This window comes from Schistocerca gregaria, chromosome 7 (genome assembly GCF_023897955.1).
Source record: "Schistocerca gregaria isolate iqSchGreg1 chromosome 7, iqSchGreg1.2, whole genome shotgun sequence".
Classification (NCBI taxonomy): Eukaryota; Metazoa; Arthropoda; class Insecta; order Orthoptera; family Acrididae; genus Schistocerca; species Schistocerca gregaria.
Window position 1 is genome coordinate 434,914,589 of NC_064926.1, and position 17,527 is coordinate 434,932,115.

At 39.3% G+C, this 17,527-nt stretch overlaps 1 protein-coding gene across 3 annotated transcripts in view; it reads left to right on the plus strand.

Moving 5' to 3' along the window:
• Nucleotides 1-17,527, plus strand: part of LOC126282102 (pre-mRNA cleavage complex 2 protein Pcf11-like) — a 137,074-nt gene that overhangs the window by 70,206 nt on the left and 49,341 nt on the right. For 2 of the 3 annotated variants that reach the window (XM_049981562.1, XM_049981564.1), the window contains exons 8-10: nt 3,696-4,081; nt 4,471-4,634; nt 11,277-11,451. In XM_049981562.1, coding sequence (XP_049837519.1) covers nt 3,696-4,081; nt 4,471-4,634; nt 11,277-11,451 — 725 coding nt within the window. The remainder of the gene's footprint in view (nt 1-3,695; nt 4,082-4,470; nt 4,635-11,276; nt 11,452-17,527) is intronic. The other variant, XM_049981563.1, reaches the window with a different exon arrangement.

The window sequence follows — 17,527 nt, forward strand, 5'->3', positions numbered from 1 at the left end:
AATCTCATCTGGTGCTGGGAGGCAGGATCCAGGTAGTGCGAGTTGTGAAGCAACCACTGAACTTCAGCATGTTGTTCTCTCAGCTTGTTCCACTACTGGGTGGTAAGCTCTGCTTTTGGCTGCAGTGTGTTGTGCCCCACATAAAATGCTCTTCACAAATTGTTGCAGAGCTGGTACATGACATGGTTGCTATCTCAGGTGACCCTGCTTCTGGTGGGTAGGATAAGCATGTGACAGGACTAAAATAGAACCTGCTGGGTGGGTGAATGTGGCAGGTCTTGCACCGGGACCTTCCACAGGGATTAGGCCCCTGTGGCAAATGGTTGGGAGTGCAAATGACATAGGGATGGACCAGTGTGTTCTTTAGGTTAGGTGAGCAGCAAAATACCACTAGGGAAATTGGGAAGGATCGTGGATAAGAGATCCCTCATTTATAGCCATTATGGTAGATAGTGGAAGTTCAAGTGAAGGTTGTGGTTCAGTTACGCCTGTCTGTTGTGGTGTTGAGCGATGCGGGGGGCTCCTCCACAACTGCTTCTTTAAGACAGTGGAGTAATTAGGGGTAAGTGAGGCTATGCTGTGGGAAATCAGTTTGCAGACTAGATTTTAAGGATAGTGCCTTTGCCTGAGCTGCCACCATGTACTGGGAAAGGGAGTTCTCCTTTACACACATGCCATTCATGGGTGGCCAGGATAAATGGGAGTGACTTTTGTAGTGGAATGGATGACAGCAGTGAAAATGCAGTTACTGCTGATCGTCAGCGGGTTTAATATGGATTGAGATACAGCTAGAGCCGTTGGAGGTCAGTGTACAGGAAAGTGACACGTTGGGCTGAGGAGGACCAGGTGAAGTGCATAGGAGAGACGATGTTGAGGCTGTAGAGGAAAGAGGATTGGGTGTCTTGGTCCCCAGAATCAGAAAAGAGCTTTTGGGGATTATTAAATTTCCTCTAGATGGCCCATGAAGTTGGCATAGGAAGGTGCCATGCAAGTGCCCGTGACTACACCATGGATTTTTTTATAGTTTTGTGTATCAGGATGTAATTGGTAAGATATATGGGAGTCAGAAGGTTGTTGAGAGTGTTTGATAGTGGCAAGGTCATAGGCATGAGGGTTATTGGTGTCCAGGGAGGTGGCATGAACAGTGACAAGTAGGGATCCAGATGGTAAAGAGATGGGTATGGCAGAGAGTCGGTAAAAGAGGTGGTTTTTGTCCTTAGTTTGCGAGGCTAGGCTACAGTCAGTTGGAGGTGTTGGTGGCAATAGCAGAGATTCTTTCAGTGAGAGTGTTGGTGGCAATAGCAGAGATTCTTTCAGTGAGAGTGCAGTAACCGCTACAATATGGCGTCCAAGATTCTTCAGGTTATGGATTTTGAGAAGCATGTGTATGGTGTATGTGCAGGAGGAGAAGGGGGTGTGAGGAGGGGGATGGATTCAAGTGACAGATTCTGGGATGGGCCCAAAGATTTGAGTATGGATTGGAGGTTATGTTGGACTTCAATGATGGGTTTAATATGGCATAGCTTGTTGGTGGAAAAGTCAAAGTGTTGGTGGAAATCGTATGTTTGTTAGTCATTGTGATGCATCACGTTAGTGGTAGAGCTTTTGCCTGCAGGGAATCTCTCTCTTGAGGTTGAAAATGACTTATTCCCTCTGTTGAGGGGTTTGTGTTCTTGGGAAGGGATGTGGGGAAGTGTGGTAAGGGCAAATTGGAGGCAAGGAATTCCTGGAAGGTAATGGGGGAGGGTCCAGTATGCTGTAAGTTTTGCTTGGCTTCACAGCCAGGCACTATCGCCCAAAGCTAGCTGGAAACCAGATTTCCTGTGCCTGTCCCCTTGCACTCCTAGTCCTCACATCACCCCCTAAGAATCAGCTGCAAAGGAGTACCACTCTCAGTAAACTGTATCGTCCCAGCCTGGACAGCTGAATCATACCTTTCATCAGGGCTTCGACACACTATTGTCGTGCCCCCAGAAATAGGAACATCCTACTCCCAATCATTCACACCCCTCCTAAAGTGCCATTTCTCCACCCACCTAACCTAAAACTGTTTTGGTCCATTCCTATGCCACACCAACTCCTAACCCCAGGCATCTAATCCCTGTGGAAGACCCATGTGCAAGACTTCCTGGTTCATTGATCCAGTAGATTCTACTTCAGTCCTGTCACGTAAGAAGCAGAGCCACCTATGAAAGTAGACGTGTGTGTGTGTGTGTGTGTGTGTGTGTGTGTGTGTGTGTGTGTGTGTGTGTGTGTGGAGGGGGGGGTGCACTCTGTCTTTTCATCTTTTTGCCAGGCAGCACTTCTCATTTCTCTGCTTGAATGCTATTCAGTTCTACTGCCTGTAAGCAAGACTTTTCATTATATACATTTAGTGCTGTAATCTTTGTGCTTCACTAGACATCACCTGGGTTCTTACTTTTACAGATTAGGGTTCTATACCAATATTTTTCTCTCACTACTGCAGCTGTATATGTGTGGTCCCCACTGTGGCAACCTCTTGATTGTATTTTTAATTATCTGTATTATACTGTAATCTTTCTGCTGAAAATTTTTCATTGGCCTTGAATGGATATCATACTAGGCTCTCAGTTCTTTTATTTGTGCGTAGGGTGACTATTATTTCTGTATAAAGGTGTGTGTGTCACCTGAAATATACAAGGAAAAGAAACGTATCGTTTCTCGTACTTGTTTCATGTAATAAGAAAATGTAATGTGTATAATGTCAGAACAGTGGACATTGTGATATGAGGGACTACGATAGTGCCAGTTTAATGTGCAGATATTAGACAGATGTGTAAATGTAATGAGAATTTTATGTTCTGAAATACATGGAACAAAGTAACTTTTGATGAATTAAAGGAGAGTGAGAGGGAAGCAGTACAAAAATGGGTAAAATTTGCTTCAGAGTGCCCATAAATTGTTCCTGAACAGTGTGTAGTCTGATTTATGTTTTCACAATAATATATGTTTCTGTCAGCAGCTGTTTATATGAAGAGATAATATTAACAACTTGTTTAATGGTATGCTTCCAGGTGTTCAGGCAAGCTTTTGTTCTCATTTGATGCACAGTATCTCGACGACTGACCTAGTTGTCTCATTCAGTTGCCACGAGTTGTGCTGTTATACTGAAATGAAATGAAATGAATCGTATGGCAATGTTGGCCGGGAGGCCCCATTCGGGGGAGTTTGGTTGCCGTATTGCAAGTCCTTTTTAGTTGACGTCACTTCGACTTGCGAGTCAGTGATGATGGAGGCACAACACCCAGTCATCTCGAGGCAGAGCAAATCCCTGACCCCGCCGGGAGTTGAAGCCAGGACCCTGTGCGCGAGAAGTGAGAATGCTACCGTAAGACCATGACCTGTGGACTGCTGTTATATTTACTTGCTGCAATCTGGTTGGAGTCCAGAGTGTGAGTATAAATAACAGCACAACTTGCAGCACCTAAAGAAGATTGAGTCGGTTATCAAAATATTGTGTGTAAAATGGCGAAACAATAGCTTAGCTGAACACCAGGAAACACACCATTAACCACTCACTTGAGAGATAACTACAGCTTGTTTGAATACATAGTATTTCTCCCCCTGTAATGAGAGACAAAGTTTTCATGTTGGAAATAGATGTTGTCAAACTGATGTGCCACATTTATTGTAGAGAACGGAAGCATGAATAGAGCCAAATTATTGTTGCACAGATTGTTTGGGAGTGAGGAGTTGTTTGGAAGTGAAGATGTCGATCTCCGGACTCTGGCACCCATTGCTGTAGCACCTTTAGCGCCTTCGCCACCGCCCCCAGCTGCCATTTCTCGTTCATCGCCATCACCACCAGCCTCTACAGGTGCTCCGCCTCAGTCACCAACTTCCCCTTCCGCACCAGCAGCTGCTACAGGAAAAGGCTACGAGCATGGTGTAGCTGGTTGGGCACAATTAAAAGAAGCACATCCAGATGCTTATAAATCACCAGCAACTCCAGTGCCATCACAGAGTCACAACCCCACTGACAGGCAAGCTGCGCAGATGAATTTATTTGAACGGCCTTATGATAGACTGGGAAGACCTTTACTGTATCGCAAACTTCAAGGTAAGCATTTTATTATCTTCAAAATATCTTATTCCAACATTTTCAAAATCTGAAAATAATAGTAATACAATATATAAGTAGTACAGTGTGTTGTTAAAGTGAGATTTTCTGCAGTTTTTAGAAATGAAATAAATAAATGTTGCAGTTAAGCAGAAACTGTAATATAGAGAGATGTGGAGCTAGACAAATAATGAAGTGAAAGGTGGATACATTCATAAGCTGGTGTTCAATTCTTTTTGTAAGTGGAAATTTTCCCCAAGTGTTGACTGCACAACTCAGTAAAGTAGGGTATCCTGTATTGTCTGCACAGTGTAAGTTTTATTGAAAATTTGCAATGTGCATATGATTCATAGCATATATTTTTATAGCAATTTTAATCTTTATTTCAGAAGAGCAAAGAGCTATAATTGCATCAGGTGAAGATACAGATATGAGAATGTTAAGAATGGATTCTGATATTGATTTAAATATCAACATGATTATTGCCCAGGCAGAAGAGCAGTTGAAGAGTGGCAACATTTCATTCAAAGAATATAACACATTGCTAAAGCAGGTAACATACTTTTTTTGTAAGTACATTGGAATAGTATGTGCCAGAAGCACCCAGCACTGGAAAGCTGCATGAAAAGTAAACTACAGCCATTCATGATTTTTTGGAATTCATATAGGGCTGAAAGGGTGAAACATTTACTTTGGTTGTTGTTGTTGTTGTTGTTGTTGTTGTTGTTCCTTTTTTGAAACATCAGATATATGTATAAAATCAAGAGTGTTCAACAGTCAGACGCATGTGCTATTTTTGTTCTGAACACACAAATCAAAAACATTTTATATTGGAAGTGCTGCTTTTATTAGGAAGTAGTATGTTTTGACCAATTTATAGTAGGATTCGCTCTAAAAGATTTATGAAATTTGTTTCGGCCCCACAGTGCAAAAATGCTACTAAGAAATTTAACAGATTCCACGAATGTATTTTAGTTATGTATAAAGAATTCCAACATCTGTGTTAGACCAGAGGGAGAGTTAAATTTGTGCTGATTAGTCTGTATGCCCCAGGACAACCAAGAAATCCTGGGAAGACCTGGAAATTTTTTCAACTGGGAGAGATCTGAGAAAAACCTGAATTTTTTTTAGAATGTTGGAGTTTTTCATTGTTTTAGTTTTTAGTTAAATTTTTGTAACTTTGATAAGAACTGATACTATAGCACTGTACTTTACTTTAGCCCACTATTGCAGCAATAAAAGGCAAATGAGAGTATAACACCAAAATAAAATTTTAGTTGCAAAGAAAATGCGTTATTTACAACAACAAAACAGTGCATACACAAGCATCTGCTGACACTACACAATACTACGTAACAAAAAACTGCTTTTGATTCCTCTTTTCTCAAGGGGCATGTATCAATGAGCATGACATCATAACTGTTTACATTTCTAATAGCTCACAGAAAAATATTGTGATTGGTGGTTTGAGAAGAGTTACTTCCAAAATAAATTTCCTTTTATACGAGATGAACTACGTTACATGTGAGACTGTACAATGAATTTTTTAAATTGTGGAGCATTAGACTATCACTAAAAATTAGACAATTTGAGGATGAGCCACTTAAAAAACATTCAGGCCCAAAGATCAGCCAGTTATTTATTTATTTAAAATTTTACTTAAAGGGGACTAGGAAATGCCATTAAGGTCCTAGACCCGATGAAGGGGAAACTCCTGATCTACACCTCCAAGCGGTAGAGAGTGGGCAACATCACTTCATATGATGGCTAACGTAGACAGGGACCGAAGGATGACCGGGATAAGTCATCACCCCAGCATCTGCTGGACAGGGCACCCTCTTGCCCTGGAAATGAGAAATCATTTCCAAAGGCGGAAGAACCAGCTGATGGTCAACGGCATAGGATGTGGAAGGCAACGGGTAACCACCACATTAAAGAACTACGGTTATCCCAAGCATCAGCAGTAAACCATGTCAGTATCTTCTGTAAAATTTTCCGGAGATAAAATAGTGCCCCAATCGGATCTCCGGGTGGGGACTGCAAAAGATATAGACAACGTGAAGGAAATGAATCCCAATTTTAACATAGCCACTTGGAATGTGAGAACACTGCTTCAGTGTAGCAAGCTAGAAAATGTAAAACTTGAAATGGAGCGACTGGAAATCGATATCCTGGGCATATCGGAGATGAGATGGCCCCAACCAGGTGATTTCTGGTCTGGAGAATACAGAGTCATTCACACCGGAACTGACCAAGATAGACCGGGAATGGGAGGAGTTGGAATAATTTTGAGGAAAAACTACGGCTCACGTGTCAAGGGATATGTGCAATATAGCTCTCGAATAATACTAGTCAAACTTGAAACTAAACCAAAGGACACTGTGATAATACAAATATACATGCCAACATCCAAAGAAGAAGATGCAGTCATTGACGAAATATACGAAGAAATAAGTGATGCGATGAGAAATGTTAAGGGAGATGAAAACCTGATTGCCATGGGGGACTGGAATGCGATTGTGGGTGAAGACCCGGAGGAAGGAATTGTTGGCAGATATGGACTTGGAAGAAGAAATGAAAGAGGTGATCGACTGATCGAGTTCTGCTCAAGCACCAATTAGTTGTTGCAAACACACTTTTCCAACACCACAAATGAAGAAGATATACATGGAAGGCCCCTGGAGACCTGAGGAGACAACAGATTGACTACATTCTAGTGAAAGCACGTTTTAGGAACCAGATAAAAGATTGCAGGAGCTATCCATCTGCAGACATAGGCAGTGATCATAACCTGGTCATGATGAAAAGTTCACTGAGATTCAAACGTTTGAAGAAGAAGCCAGTAAAACTTAAATGGGAACTAGAAAAACTGAAAACTGAGGGACTGGCAAAGCACTATGCTCATGAAACAGACAACCTAATTAAAAATTTTCAACATGGTGGAGTAAATGAAGACTGGAATCAGATTAAATCTGGTATATACAAAGCAGCAGAAAAGATAGTTGGAAGAACTGAACCCAAAAACAAGAGGAAACGGATTACAGCAGATATTATTGAGCTTATAGAAAACAGAAGATTATACAAAAATGCAACTGAGGAACAAGGAAAAGCTGAATACAGAAGACTAAGGAATTTAGTTAATAGAGAAGCTACGAAAGCAAAAGAAAATTTTCTTGGAGAAATGTGCAGGAAAGTAGAAGAAAATATGCAAAACGGAAGAACTGATTTAGCCTACAGAACAGCAAATCAATTTTTTTTAACAAACGTAAAACAGTACTCTCAGGCACAATAGAAAATAAAGAGGGGAAAATGCTGTTTGGTGAAGACATGCTGAAGAGATGGAAAGAATAAATAGAGGAGTTGTATGCTGGAACACCTCTTTCGGAGGAAGTAATAGGAAGAGAAGAGGAAGTAGACGAAGATGACAAGGGAGATGACATTCTGCAAGAAGAATTTGACAGAGCTCTAAAAGAACTACAGGACAACAAAGCAACGGGTATTGATGACATCCCTGCAGAACTAATAAAGAATGCTGGTGACGGCATGAAAATGATGCTGCTTAAACTTATTAGGTCCATCTATAACACAGGAGAGATACCGACAGACTTCCAGAAATGTATCATTGTTCCTATACCAAAGAAGGCAGCAGCTACAAAATGTGAACAGCACCGAACTCTTAGCCTAATATCACATGCATCAAAAATTCTCATAAAAATAGTTCTGAAGAGAATTGAAGAGAAGGTGGAGGATATGCTGAGTGAAGATCAGTTTGGTTTCAGAAGGGGATTGGGAACAAGAGAGGCGATTCTGGCACTAAGACTCATTATCGAAAAGCAATTACAGAAAAATAAACCAACTTATATTGCCTTTATAGACATGGAAAAGGCATTTGATAACGTTATCTGGCAAGAGATGTTCAGAGTGCTGAGGAAAATTGGAATAAAGTACAAAGACATCCGCGTGATACTCAGTTTCTATAAGAATGAGGTGGCAGTGATTAGGAACTGTCACCAGGAACAACAAGCAAATATTAGAAAAGGGGTAAGACAAGGATGTGCTCTCTCTCCTCTTATATTCAATGCTTACATCCAGGAAGCTATAGACCAAGTTCGAGAAACTACTGAGGTGGGGATCAAAATTAATGGGCAGAAGATAGACATGGTACGTTATGCAGATGATATTGCTATAGTCACGGAGACAGAAGAAGATCTAGAGGAAGTTCTCAGAACAACGGAAAAAATTCTATACAATCAGTATGGAATGAGAATAAACAAGAAAAAGACTAAAGTGATGGTATGCAGTACAGGAGCAGAATATGAACCTCCGAGAATTAGAATTGGAAGAGAGGAGCTGGAAGTGATACAGGAATTTACTTACCTGGGAAGCAAAATCACAAGGGATGGTAGAAGCCGGAAAGAAATTGCGACCAGAATACAAAAGGCCAAAATTGCATTTAATCGGAGAAGGAACTTACTCAACAGCAACAACATCAGTCTGAAAATAAGGAAACGCATCATGAAAGGTTTCGTTTGGAGTGTGGCCCTATATGGATGTGAAACTTGGACAGTTGGAAGAGCAGAGAGAAGACGGCTAGAGGCCCTGGAGATGTGGTGCTATAGAAGGATGATGAAGATCAGCTGGACAGACAAAGTAACAAATGAAGAGGTGCTTAGAAGAGTACAGGAAACCAGATCTCTGTGGAGGCACATCCAAACAAGAAGAGACAAACTTGTAGGGCACATCCTACGACACAACAATATCATTGGAACAATAGCAGAAGGAGTTATAGAGGGAAGGAATCGGCGGGGGCGACCAAGGATATCATACATGCAACAGATCATGAATGACGTTGGATGTAACACATATGTGGAAATGAAGAGGAAAGCAGACAGAAGAGAGGAATGGCGCTCTGCTGCAAACCAACCTCAGGGTTGAACACTAAAGAAGAAGAAGAGAGACTTAAAGGCTAAAAACAGTGAAAAAGACAAGGTTTCAAGATTAATTTTTCATATTTATTTCAGTTGGAACACGTATTATGTTCGAGTATAATGTCTTTTCTGGAGACTAGAAATCTACTCTGTAGGAATCAGCATGGGTTTCGAAAAAGACGGTCGTGTGAAACCCAGCTCTCGCTATTCGTCCACGAGACTCAGAGGGCCTTAGACACGGGTTCACAGGTAGATGCCGTGTTTCTTGACTTCCGCAAGGCGTTTGACACAGTTCCCCACAGTCGTTTAATGAACAAAGTAAGAGCATACGGACTATCAGATAAATTGTGTGATTGGATTGAGGAGTTCCTAGATAACAGAACGCAGCATGTCATTCTCAATGGAGAGAAGTCTTCCGAAGTAAGAGTGATTTCAGGTGTGCTGCAGGGGAGTGTCATAGGACCGTTGCTATTCACAATTTACATAAATGACCTGGTGGATGACATCGGAAGTTCACTGAGGCTTTTTGCAGATGATGCTGTGGTGTATCGAGAGGTTGCAACAATGGAAAATTGTACTGAAATGCAGGAGGATCTGCAGCGAATTGACGCATGGTGCACGGAATGGCAATTGAATCTCAATGTAGACAAGTGTAATGTGATGCGAATACATAGAAAGATAGGTCCCTTATCATTTAGCTACAAAATAGCAGGTCAGCAACTGGAAGTAGTTACTTCCATAAATTATCTGGGAGTACTCATTAGGAGTGATTTAAAATGGAATGATCATATAAAGTTGATCGTCGGTAAAGCAGATGCCAGACTGAGATTCATTGGAAGAATCTTAAGGAAATGCAATCCGACAACAAAGGAAGTAGGTTACAGTACGCTTGTTCGCCCAATGCTTGAATACTGCTCAGCAGTGTGGGATCCGCACCAGGTAGGCTTGATAGAAGAGATAGAGAAGATCCAACGGAGAGCAGCGCGCTTCGTTACAGGATCATTTAGTAATTGCGAAAGCGTTACGGAGATGATAGATAAACTCCAGTGGAAGACTCTGCAGGAGAGACGCTCAGTAGCTCGGTACGGGCTTTTGTTAAAGTTTCGAGAACATACCTTCACCGAAGAGTCAAGCAGTATATTGCTCCCTCCTACGTATATCTCGCGAAGAGACCATGAGGATAAAATCAGAGAGATTGGAGCCCACACGGAAGCATACCGACAATCCTTCTTTCCACATACAATACGAGACTGGAATAGAAGGGAGAACCGATAGAGGTACTCAGGGTACCCTCCGCCACACACCGTCAGGTGGCTTGCGGAGTATGGATGTAGATGTAGATGTAGATATTACAAATTATGCAATAGTGACGGAAAAAAGTGTAATCATCCTAAAAAGTATACAGTTTGAAGTGAGTGCTTTAGCAGTTTAACCCCGTGATTGGCTTTTCTATGGAACAATTGAAGTGCTTGATGGAACCTGTATTCAATCAAGTATCCCATGAAATGCTCGGTGTTTGGCAGTGAAATTTATATTCATGCTTTTCAGAAATATTCAGCTGCTATTATTAAAGCTATGCTCTTAGGATACTGCCTAACTGCATCCTTGGGAAACAAAAGCAACAAAGAAATTTTGATGACCGGTAATATATGTGAAAGCTTAACTTTTCTTGCAGCTATATTAATTTAAACCATTGTGTGTTCACGCAACTTAGAAATCGTGTAGCCATTGACTGACACGTGTCCTATGCTCCGAATATCTGCTGTGTTTTGACAGCAAGATCACTTGACACAAGCTACGATTCCCTGACAGAATTGCAATGTAATACAAAAATATGCAGAGCAAATGCTGCCGCGCATCAAAGATCTTTCCAAAATACGATATTTTCTGCTGAGTTTCGTTTCTTAAAGAGCTGGGAAGTTCTATGCTGGTGTATAAAAGCCTCGCCATTCAAAGGATTGGTAAGTTTACAGCTTCGAGGGAATGTATATTATCTCTTAACATGGGAAAAGTACTTCCAGCAAGTGTATAGTGCATTTTCACCTGGGGAAAAGTGTATTTTTAACTGGAAAATGTGGGGATTCCCCCCTGCCCCTGTAAGGGTTCTAAGAACATAACTGTAAAAGATAAAGATTAAAAAAAAAACACAACTTTCCTCCGCAATGAAATGTTTGGAGGTTTGTGAAGCACAAATCTATAAATATTTAGAGACTAATCTATTTCATGTAATATGCATTATTGCTTTCTAATAAGTTTCCTTTTTACAGGTAATCCATCTCAATGAGATCCAGAAGCTACGCGAAGCTCAGCGCCGAGATGCACAAGAAAACAAAGAAAACTGGGGAGCAAATAATGTTCCAGTAGCAAATGTTGGAACAAATGTTAGGAGGGCTCATACTGCATCACCACTTTCTACTGATGATGCCAACAGGGATTCTAGAGGTAGTGTTTATGTTCTTGTATTATTATTAAGTGCCATGATATAAATAAGACTATTGTGTGGTAGGTGGGAGAGATATTTGTCATAGCCCAGATCATAACAAATGTTTCGCTTTAAAGGGATTTGAATTGCAAACAGGTGTAAAAGACCAAAGAAGTAAAACTATCTTAATTTTGTGTGTATTTATTGTTTTGTATTCACTGAAACTTCGACCATGTGAAAGAATAGCTCAAAGACTTCTTAAGTAATGAGACACAGCATGTTGTCCTCGACGGTGAATATCCGTCTGCTATCATCAGGAGTGCCCTAGAGAAGTGTGGTAGGACCGTTACTATTCTCTATGTAAATGATCTGACTGATAGGGAGAGTAGCAATTGTGGCTGTTGGCTAGCAATGCTGTAATTTACGGGAAGGTGTCATTGTTTAGTGACTGCCTGAGGACGCAAATTGATTTAGACACAATATCTAGTTGGTGTGGTAAATGACAGCTTGCTCCAAATGCAGGAAAATGTAAGTAAATATGGATGGGTAGGAAAAACAGTCCTTTGATGTTCGAATACAGCATTAGGAATGGGCTACTGATACAGTCCTCCTTAAATATCTGGGCATAATGTAGCAAAGCAGTGTGAAACAGGACCAGCCTTACAGGACTGTAGTGGGAAAGGCGAATTGTAACATCAGTTTATTGAGACAGGTTTTGGGAAATGTGGTTCATTTGTAAAGGAGATGGTGTATAGTAAACGAGTGCGACCAGGGGTGCCCAAAGATTCTCATGTCCGTGGAGGCGAAAAAATTTTCCCGTCATATGATTTAGAAATATTGAGGACATTGTCATCTGCTCGTCATTTTCTCCAGTTGGTTTCTGCAGTGTGTTGTTGGTTCATGGAAAGTTTTATAAACATGAAGAAGCTAATAATACAGTTACAATAACAACAAGCTCTAGATTCCAAGTTTTATATTTCCCGTCATTTACATTCTGTTCTGTTGATCCCATCGTAATCCCTATTCTGTCAGTTAATTGTTTTCTTAACATAAAAATTTTGTGCAGATTGAACCACTACTACAAGCTTCAACATATATTTTCAAATTGATTTATCTGGAAACTTAAACCGTGTTTCTGCTCATGCACTACCTTTAGAATAATGCAGAAGGATTTAGGATAATGGACGACTGTACAGTTTAATTCGCAACATAAATATTTTTGGGTTCTGTGAAAAATGTTGTTGGCATTTTAGGAGTACTTTCAAAATGTTTCCACCATGTTTACTCTAAACTGCACTAAATCATCAAAACCATCATCTGAGTTTGGTTTTATTCGTAACCAAAAAACATTTGATTTCAACATAGCACGATTAGTTTGTATTATGCATTATTCTTATTGACGAGTTGTTCTAAACTTTTACTTTAGTTTGTCGTGATTCTAATGAAATGTATTGTCTTTTCAACTGCATCTTTTTACGATTCGGATTTCATACGCATTTTTTGCATATTTGTGAAAACTTTTGAAATTGGTGGATGGATGGCTTATGAATGTGCTATGATACTGTTGTGTGTTGTTTGTCGCCCGGAAAAGTACATGCAACGTAGAAAGAGCATCTTTAACTACTCTGCAATAAACCAGAAGTTCCGAGATCTTTTCTCTCATGAACTACATGCCAATTTTTCCTGTTTTGCGTGGACCCCATGCTGTTCGTATATTGAATTTTCACAAATTCATCAACTTTATATACTTGTTTGACAGTTGATATGGTGTTACTTACTTTGACATGCTTAACTGTAAAAGTGTAGAGTGAAAAACGTGTTAAGTTTTATACATTTATTACTTCAGATGGCACAAAATGCAAATCTGGATAAATTAATACATAAATCTTGTAGTGGGAAGGATGATGAGCCAGTTGCTTAGCAAATTTTCAGTATTTTGCCTCAGTATAGTTACTTTTAACCTTAAATCCCCTTGGTCAGTGATTCCAATCTGTTTCTTGTTCTTTTTGTAAGAGGATTGGTAGTCACACAGAAACTCCTTCCCATGAAGTATGAAGATCGAAAAGCTATCAAAAACTTTCTTGCAATATTCCATAATATAGGATAAATAACAGGTATGTCTTTCTGAAGCCAGAATTGCTGATATTCCTTTTTTAAGCAGTACTTTTTAAGCTTTTAATACATATTTTAATCAGTTCTTCTTGTAACATGGCATCTGTTTCTTCAATATTTTAGTGTTGGTAAATCACCTACTGTGGTGTTTCTAGATTAGATTAGATTAATAATTGTTCCATAGATCATGAATACGACACTTCGTAATGATGTGGAACGTGTCAGGTTAATGAAAGATGTCTGTACAAGATATTACATTACACAAAATATTGTATGACACTAATGCTTAAGTTAGTTTTTTTTTTCCCTCCCTTAATTTATATCTAAAAATTCAGCCAATGAGTAGGAGGAGTTGTCATCTAGAAATTCTTTTAATTTATTTTTAAATGTTGATTGACTATCTGTCAGGCTTTTGATGCTGTTTGGTAGGTGACACAGACTTTAGTGGCAGCGTAATTTACCCCCTTCTGTGCCAAAGTCAGATTTAACCCTGCATAGTGAAGATCATCCTTTCTCCTGGTGTTATAGCTATGCACACTGCTATTACTTTTGAACTGGGCTGGATTATTGACAACAAATTTCATAAGTGAATATATATACTGTGAGGATCCCTAGGCCCTTAAATAGATGTCTGCAAGATGACCGTGGGTGGGCTCCAGTAATTATTCTGATTACACGTTTTTGAACAATGAATACTTTTCTACTCAACAATGAACTACCCCAGAATATGATATCATACGAAAGCAGTGAATGAAAGTAGGCATAGTAAGCTAATTTACTGAGATTCTTATCACCAAAATTTGCAATAACCCTAGTAGCATACGTAGCCGAACTCAGACGTTTCAGCAGACCATTAATGTGTTGCTTCCAGTTTAACCTCTCATCAATGGACACACCTAAAAATTTTGAAAATTCTACCTTAGCTACAGACTTCTGTTCAAAGTCTATATTTATTACTGGAGTTGTGCCATTTACTGTACGGAACTGTATATACTGTGTTTTATCAAAATTTAAAGAGAGTCCGTTTGCTGAGAACCACTTAATAATTTTGTGAAAAACATCATTTACAATTACATCACTTAGTTCTTGGTTTTTGGAACTACTTTGCATCTACATCAATGTGGAATGTTAAGTCATTAATGTATATCAAGAACAGTGAAGGACCTAAGACCGAATCCTGTGGATCCTGTGCTTGATAGCCCCCCAGTTTGAGGAATCAGCTGTTGTATTAACATTACATGAACCACTTATTTCAACTTTCTGCATTCTTCCAGTTAAGTATGAATTAAACCATTTGTGCACTGCCCCCCTCAAACCATAATGATTTAGCTTATCTAAAAGAATTCCATAATTTACACAGTCAAAGGCCTTTGAGAGATCACAAAAAATACCAATGGGTGATGTCCGGTTATTCAGAGCATTTAATATTTGATCAGTGAAAGCTTATATAGCATTTTCTGTTGAAAAGCCTTTCTGAAAACCAAACTGACATTTTGTTAGTACTTTATTTTTACATATATGGAAGGCTACTCTTGAATACATTACTTTCTAAAAAATTTTTGATAGAGCTGTCAGAAGGGAGATTGGGCGATAGTTGTTGACATCCGACGTATCCCCATTTTTATGCAATGGTTTTACAATGGCATATTTCAGTCTATCGGGGAAAACACCCTGCTCCAAAGAGGTATTACATACGTGGCTGAGAATCCTACTTATCTGTGGGGAACAAGCTTTAAGTATCTTGCTGGAAATGCCATCAATTCCGTAAGAGCTTTTACTTTCCAGTGAGTTTATTATTTTACTGATTTCAGAGGGAGAGGTTCGTGGAAATACAGTTGTTTCAAACTGCACAGGTATGGCCTCTTCTATTAGAAGCTTTGCCTCTTCTAGTGAAGATCTAGATCCTACTTTCTCCACAACATTTAAAAAATGATTATTGAAAATATTTCCAATTTCAGATTGTTTGTTAGTACACTTGTCATTCAGTTTTATGGCACTAAAGTCTTCCTGTGCTCTTGGTTGCCCTGTTTCCCTTTCAATAACATTCCAAATTGCTTTAATTTTATTAATCAGAGTTACTGATCTCAGACATGATACACATGCTTCTGGACTTTTTAATAACTTTTCTTAGTACCGCACAATAGTTTTTATAATATTGAACAATTTCGGGGTCAGTACTCCCTCTTGCTGTTAGATACAGTTCTCTTTTACGGTTGCAAGATATTCTTATTGCTTTAGTTAGCCAAGGTTTTTTATATGTTTTCTTGGAATTATGTTTCACTGTTTTCTTGGGAAAACAATTTTCAAGTACCCTTAAAAATGTATCATGAAATAAGTTATATTTCAAGTTTGCATCGGGTTCCATATACACTTTATCCCAGTCTAGCTCCTTTAGTCTTTCCCTAAAGTTTGCAGTATTTATATTGTTAATTGAACGCACTGCTTTAAAATTCTGATTTGATATACTGCATGGAGCTAAGCCATGTACTGTAACTAGCTGTGCACCATGATCTGAAAGACCATTCTCAACAGGATAAGCATTTATGTCCTTAAACTTATCTTGGTCTATAAAAAAGTTATCTATCAATGTCCTGCTGTTCTTTGTTATTCGAGTAGGAAAATCAATGACGGAGCTCAAATTGAAAGAACTGAGTAATACTACAAGGTCATTCTTCCTATCACACCCTTTCAGGGAATCAACATTGAAATCCCCACAAATGATAATTTACTTCCCCCTGTCTGACAGATAGCACAACAAAGCATCCAAGTTTTCTAGATATAGCTGGAAATTCCCTGAGGGGGACCTATACACTGTTACAATTATGAAAGTGCCATCATTTAGTTTTAGTTCAGTGGCACACGCTTCCATATGTTGCTCTACACAAATTTTTTTAGTTTCTAAATGTTTTGCGCTGTGGAAGCAAATTTTGACATATATGGCAACTCCTCTTCTCATCATATTATCTCTACTTACATGTGCAGCTAATTTGTACCCATTGATGCTAACCTTTTGCGTATCAGTGACAATGTGATGCTCAGACATGCATAGTACATCTATTACATTCTCAGTTTCTATGTCTTCTAAACAAAGCAGAAGCTCATCAATTTTATTCTTCAATCCCCCAATATTTTGAGAAATACACTAACATTTTTCATTTTACTTTCAAGAGTATCTTGAACTTTTTTAACATCTTTAGTACTTGTCTGGCTGAGTTTCCCACAGAAACAGGCGTTAGTGACGATTTGCAGCTGTAGTAATATTAAGAAATTTTGTCGCAGTTGCAAATATTTTTGACATCAGCTATACTGAGCATGGAAGTCGTGCTTAATGATGACATATGAAAATTTTTGTCAGGCTGGGACTTGGACTCAAATTTCTTGCTTACCTCACGGATGCGTATCTGAAGGAACAGACAGTGTAATAATAAATATAACAACCTAGATGGGCAAAATGACAATAATAATGACATTGAACACCCTGGTGCAGGAATCTAGGTAAGCTGTAAGCAGTGGGTACATGGGCACTGTGGCATATGGAGGTATGGATTGGTTCTGGAAGTGTGCACAAATAGCTGAGATGGTTAAGGTGGCCACTTGTGATAAGCGGGAAATCCTGGTTCGAGTCCTGGCCTAGGACAAATTTTATGCGTCACAAATAGGTATGATTTCCATACCTAATGCAGCTGATGTCAAAAATATTCACAACTCGGACAAAATGTCATAACATACATAATCATTTGTCCAACAATAATCAAATGAAGCCATACTTCAAATAATCCACAGTGCACTGTCTACATATCTTTTTAGATTCAGCCATGTTTGGTATCAATTACTTGTGATTAACAATTAAGCTATTTATGTAAATGTGATACGATACAGCAATCAAAATCAGCCCTCACAAACTCAAGTCATGGTAGGCACATCTCTGCACAATCAAAGGAAGGGCCAGAGAACCTGCAACTTCTCACAACACAATAAATAATT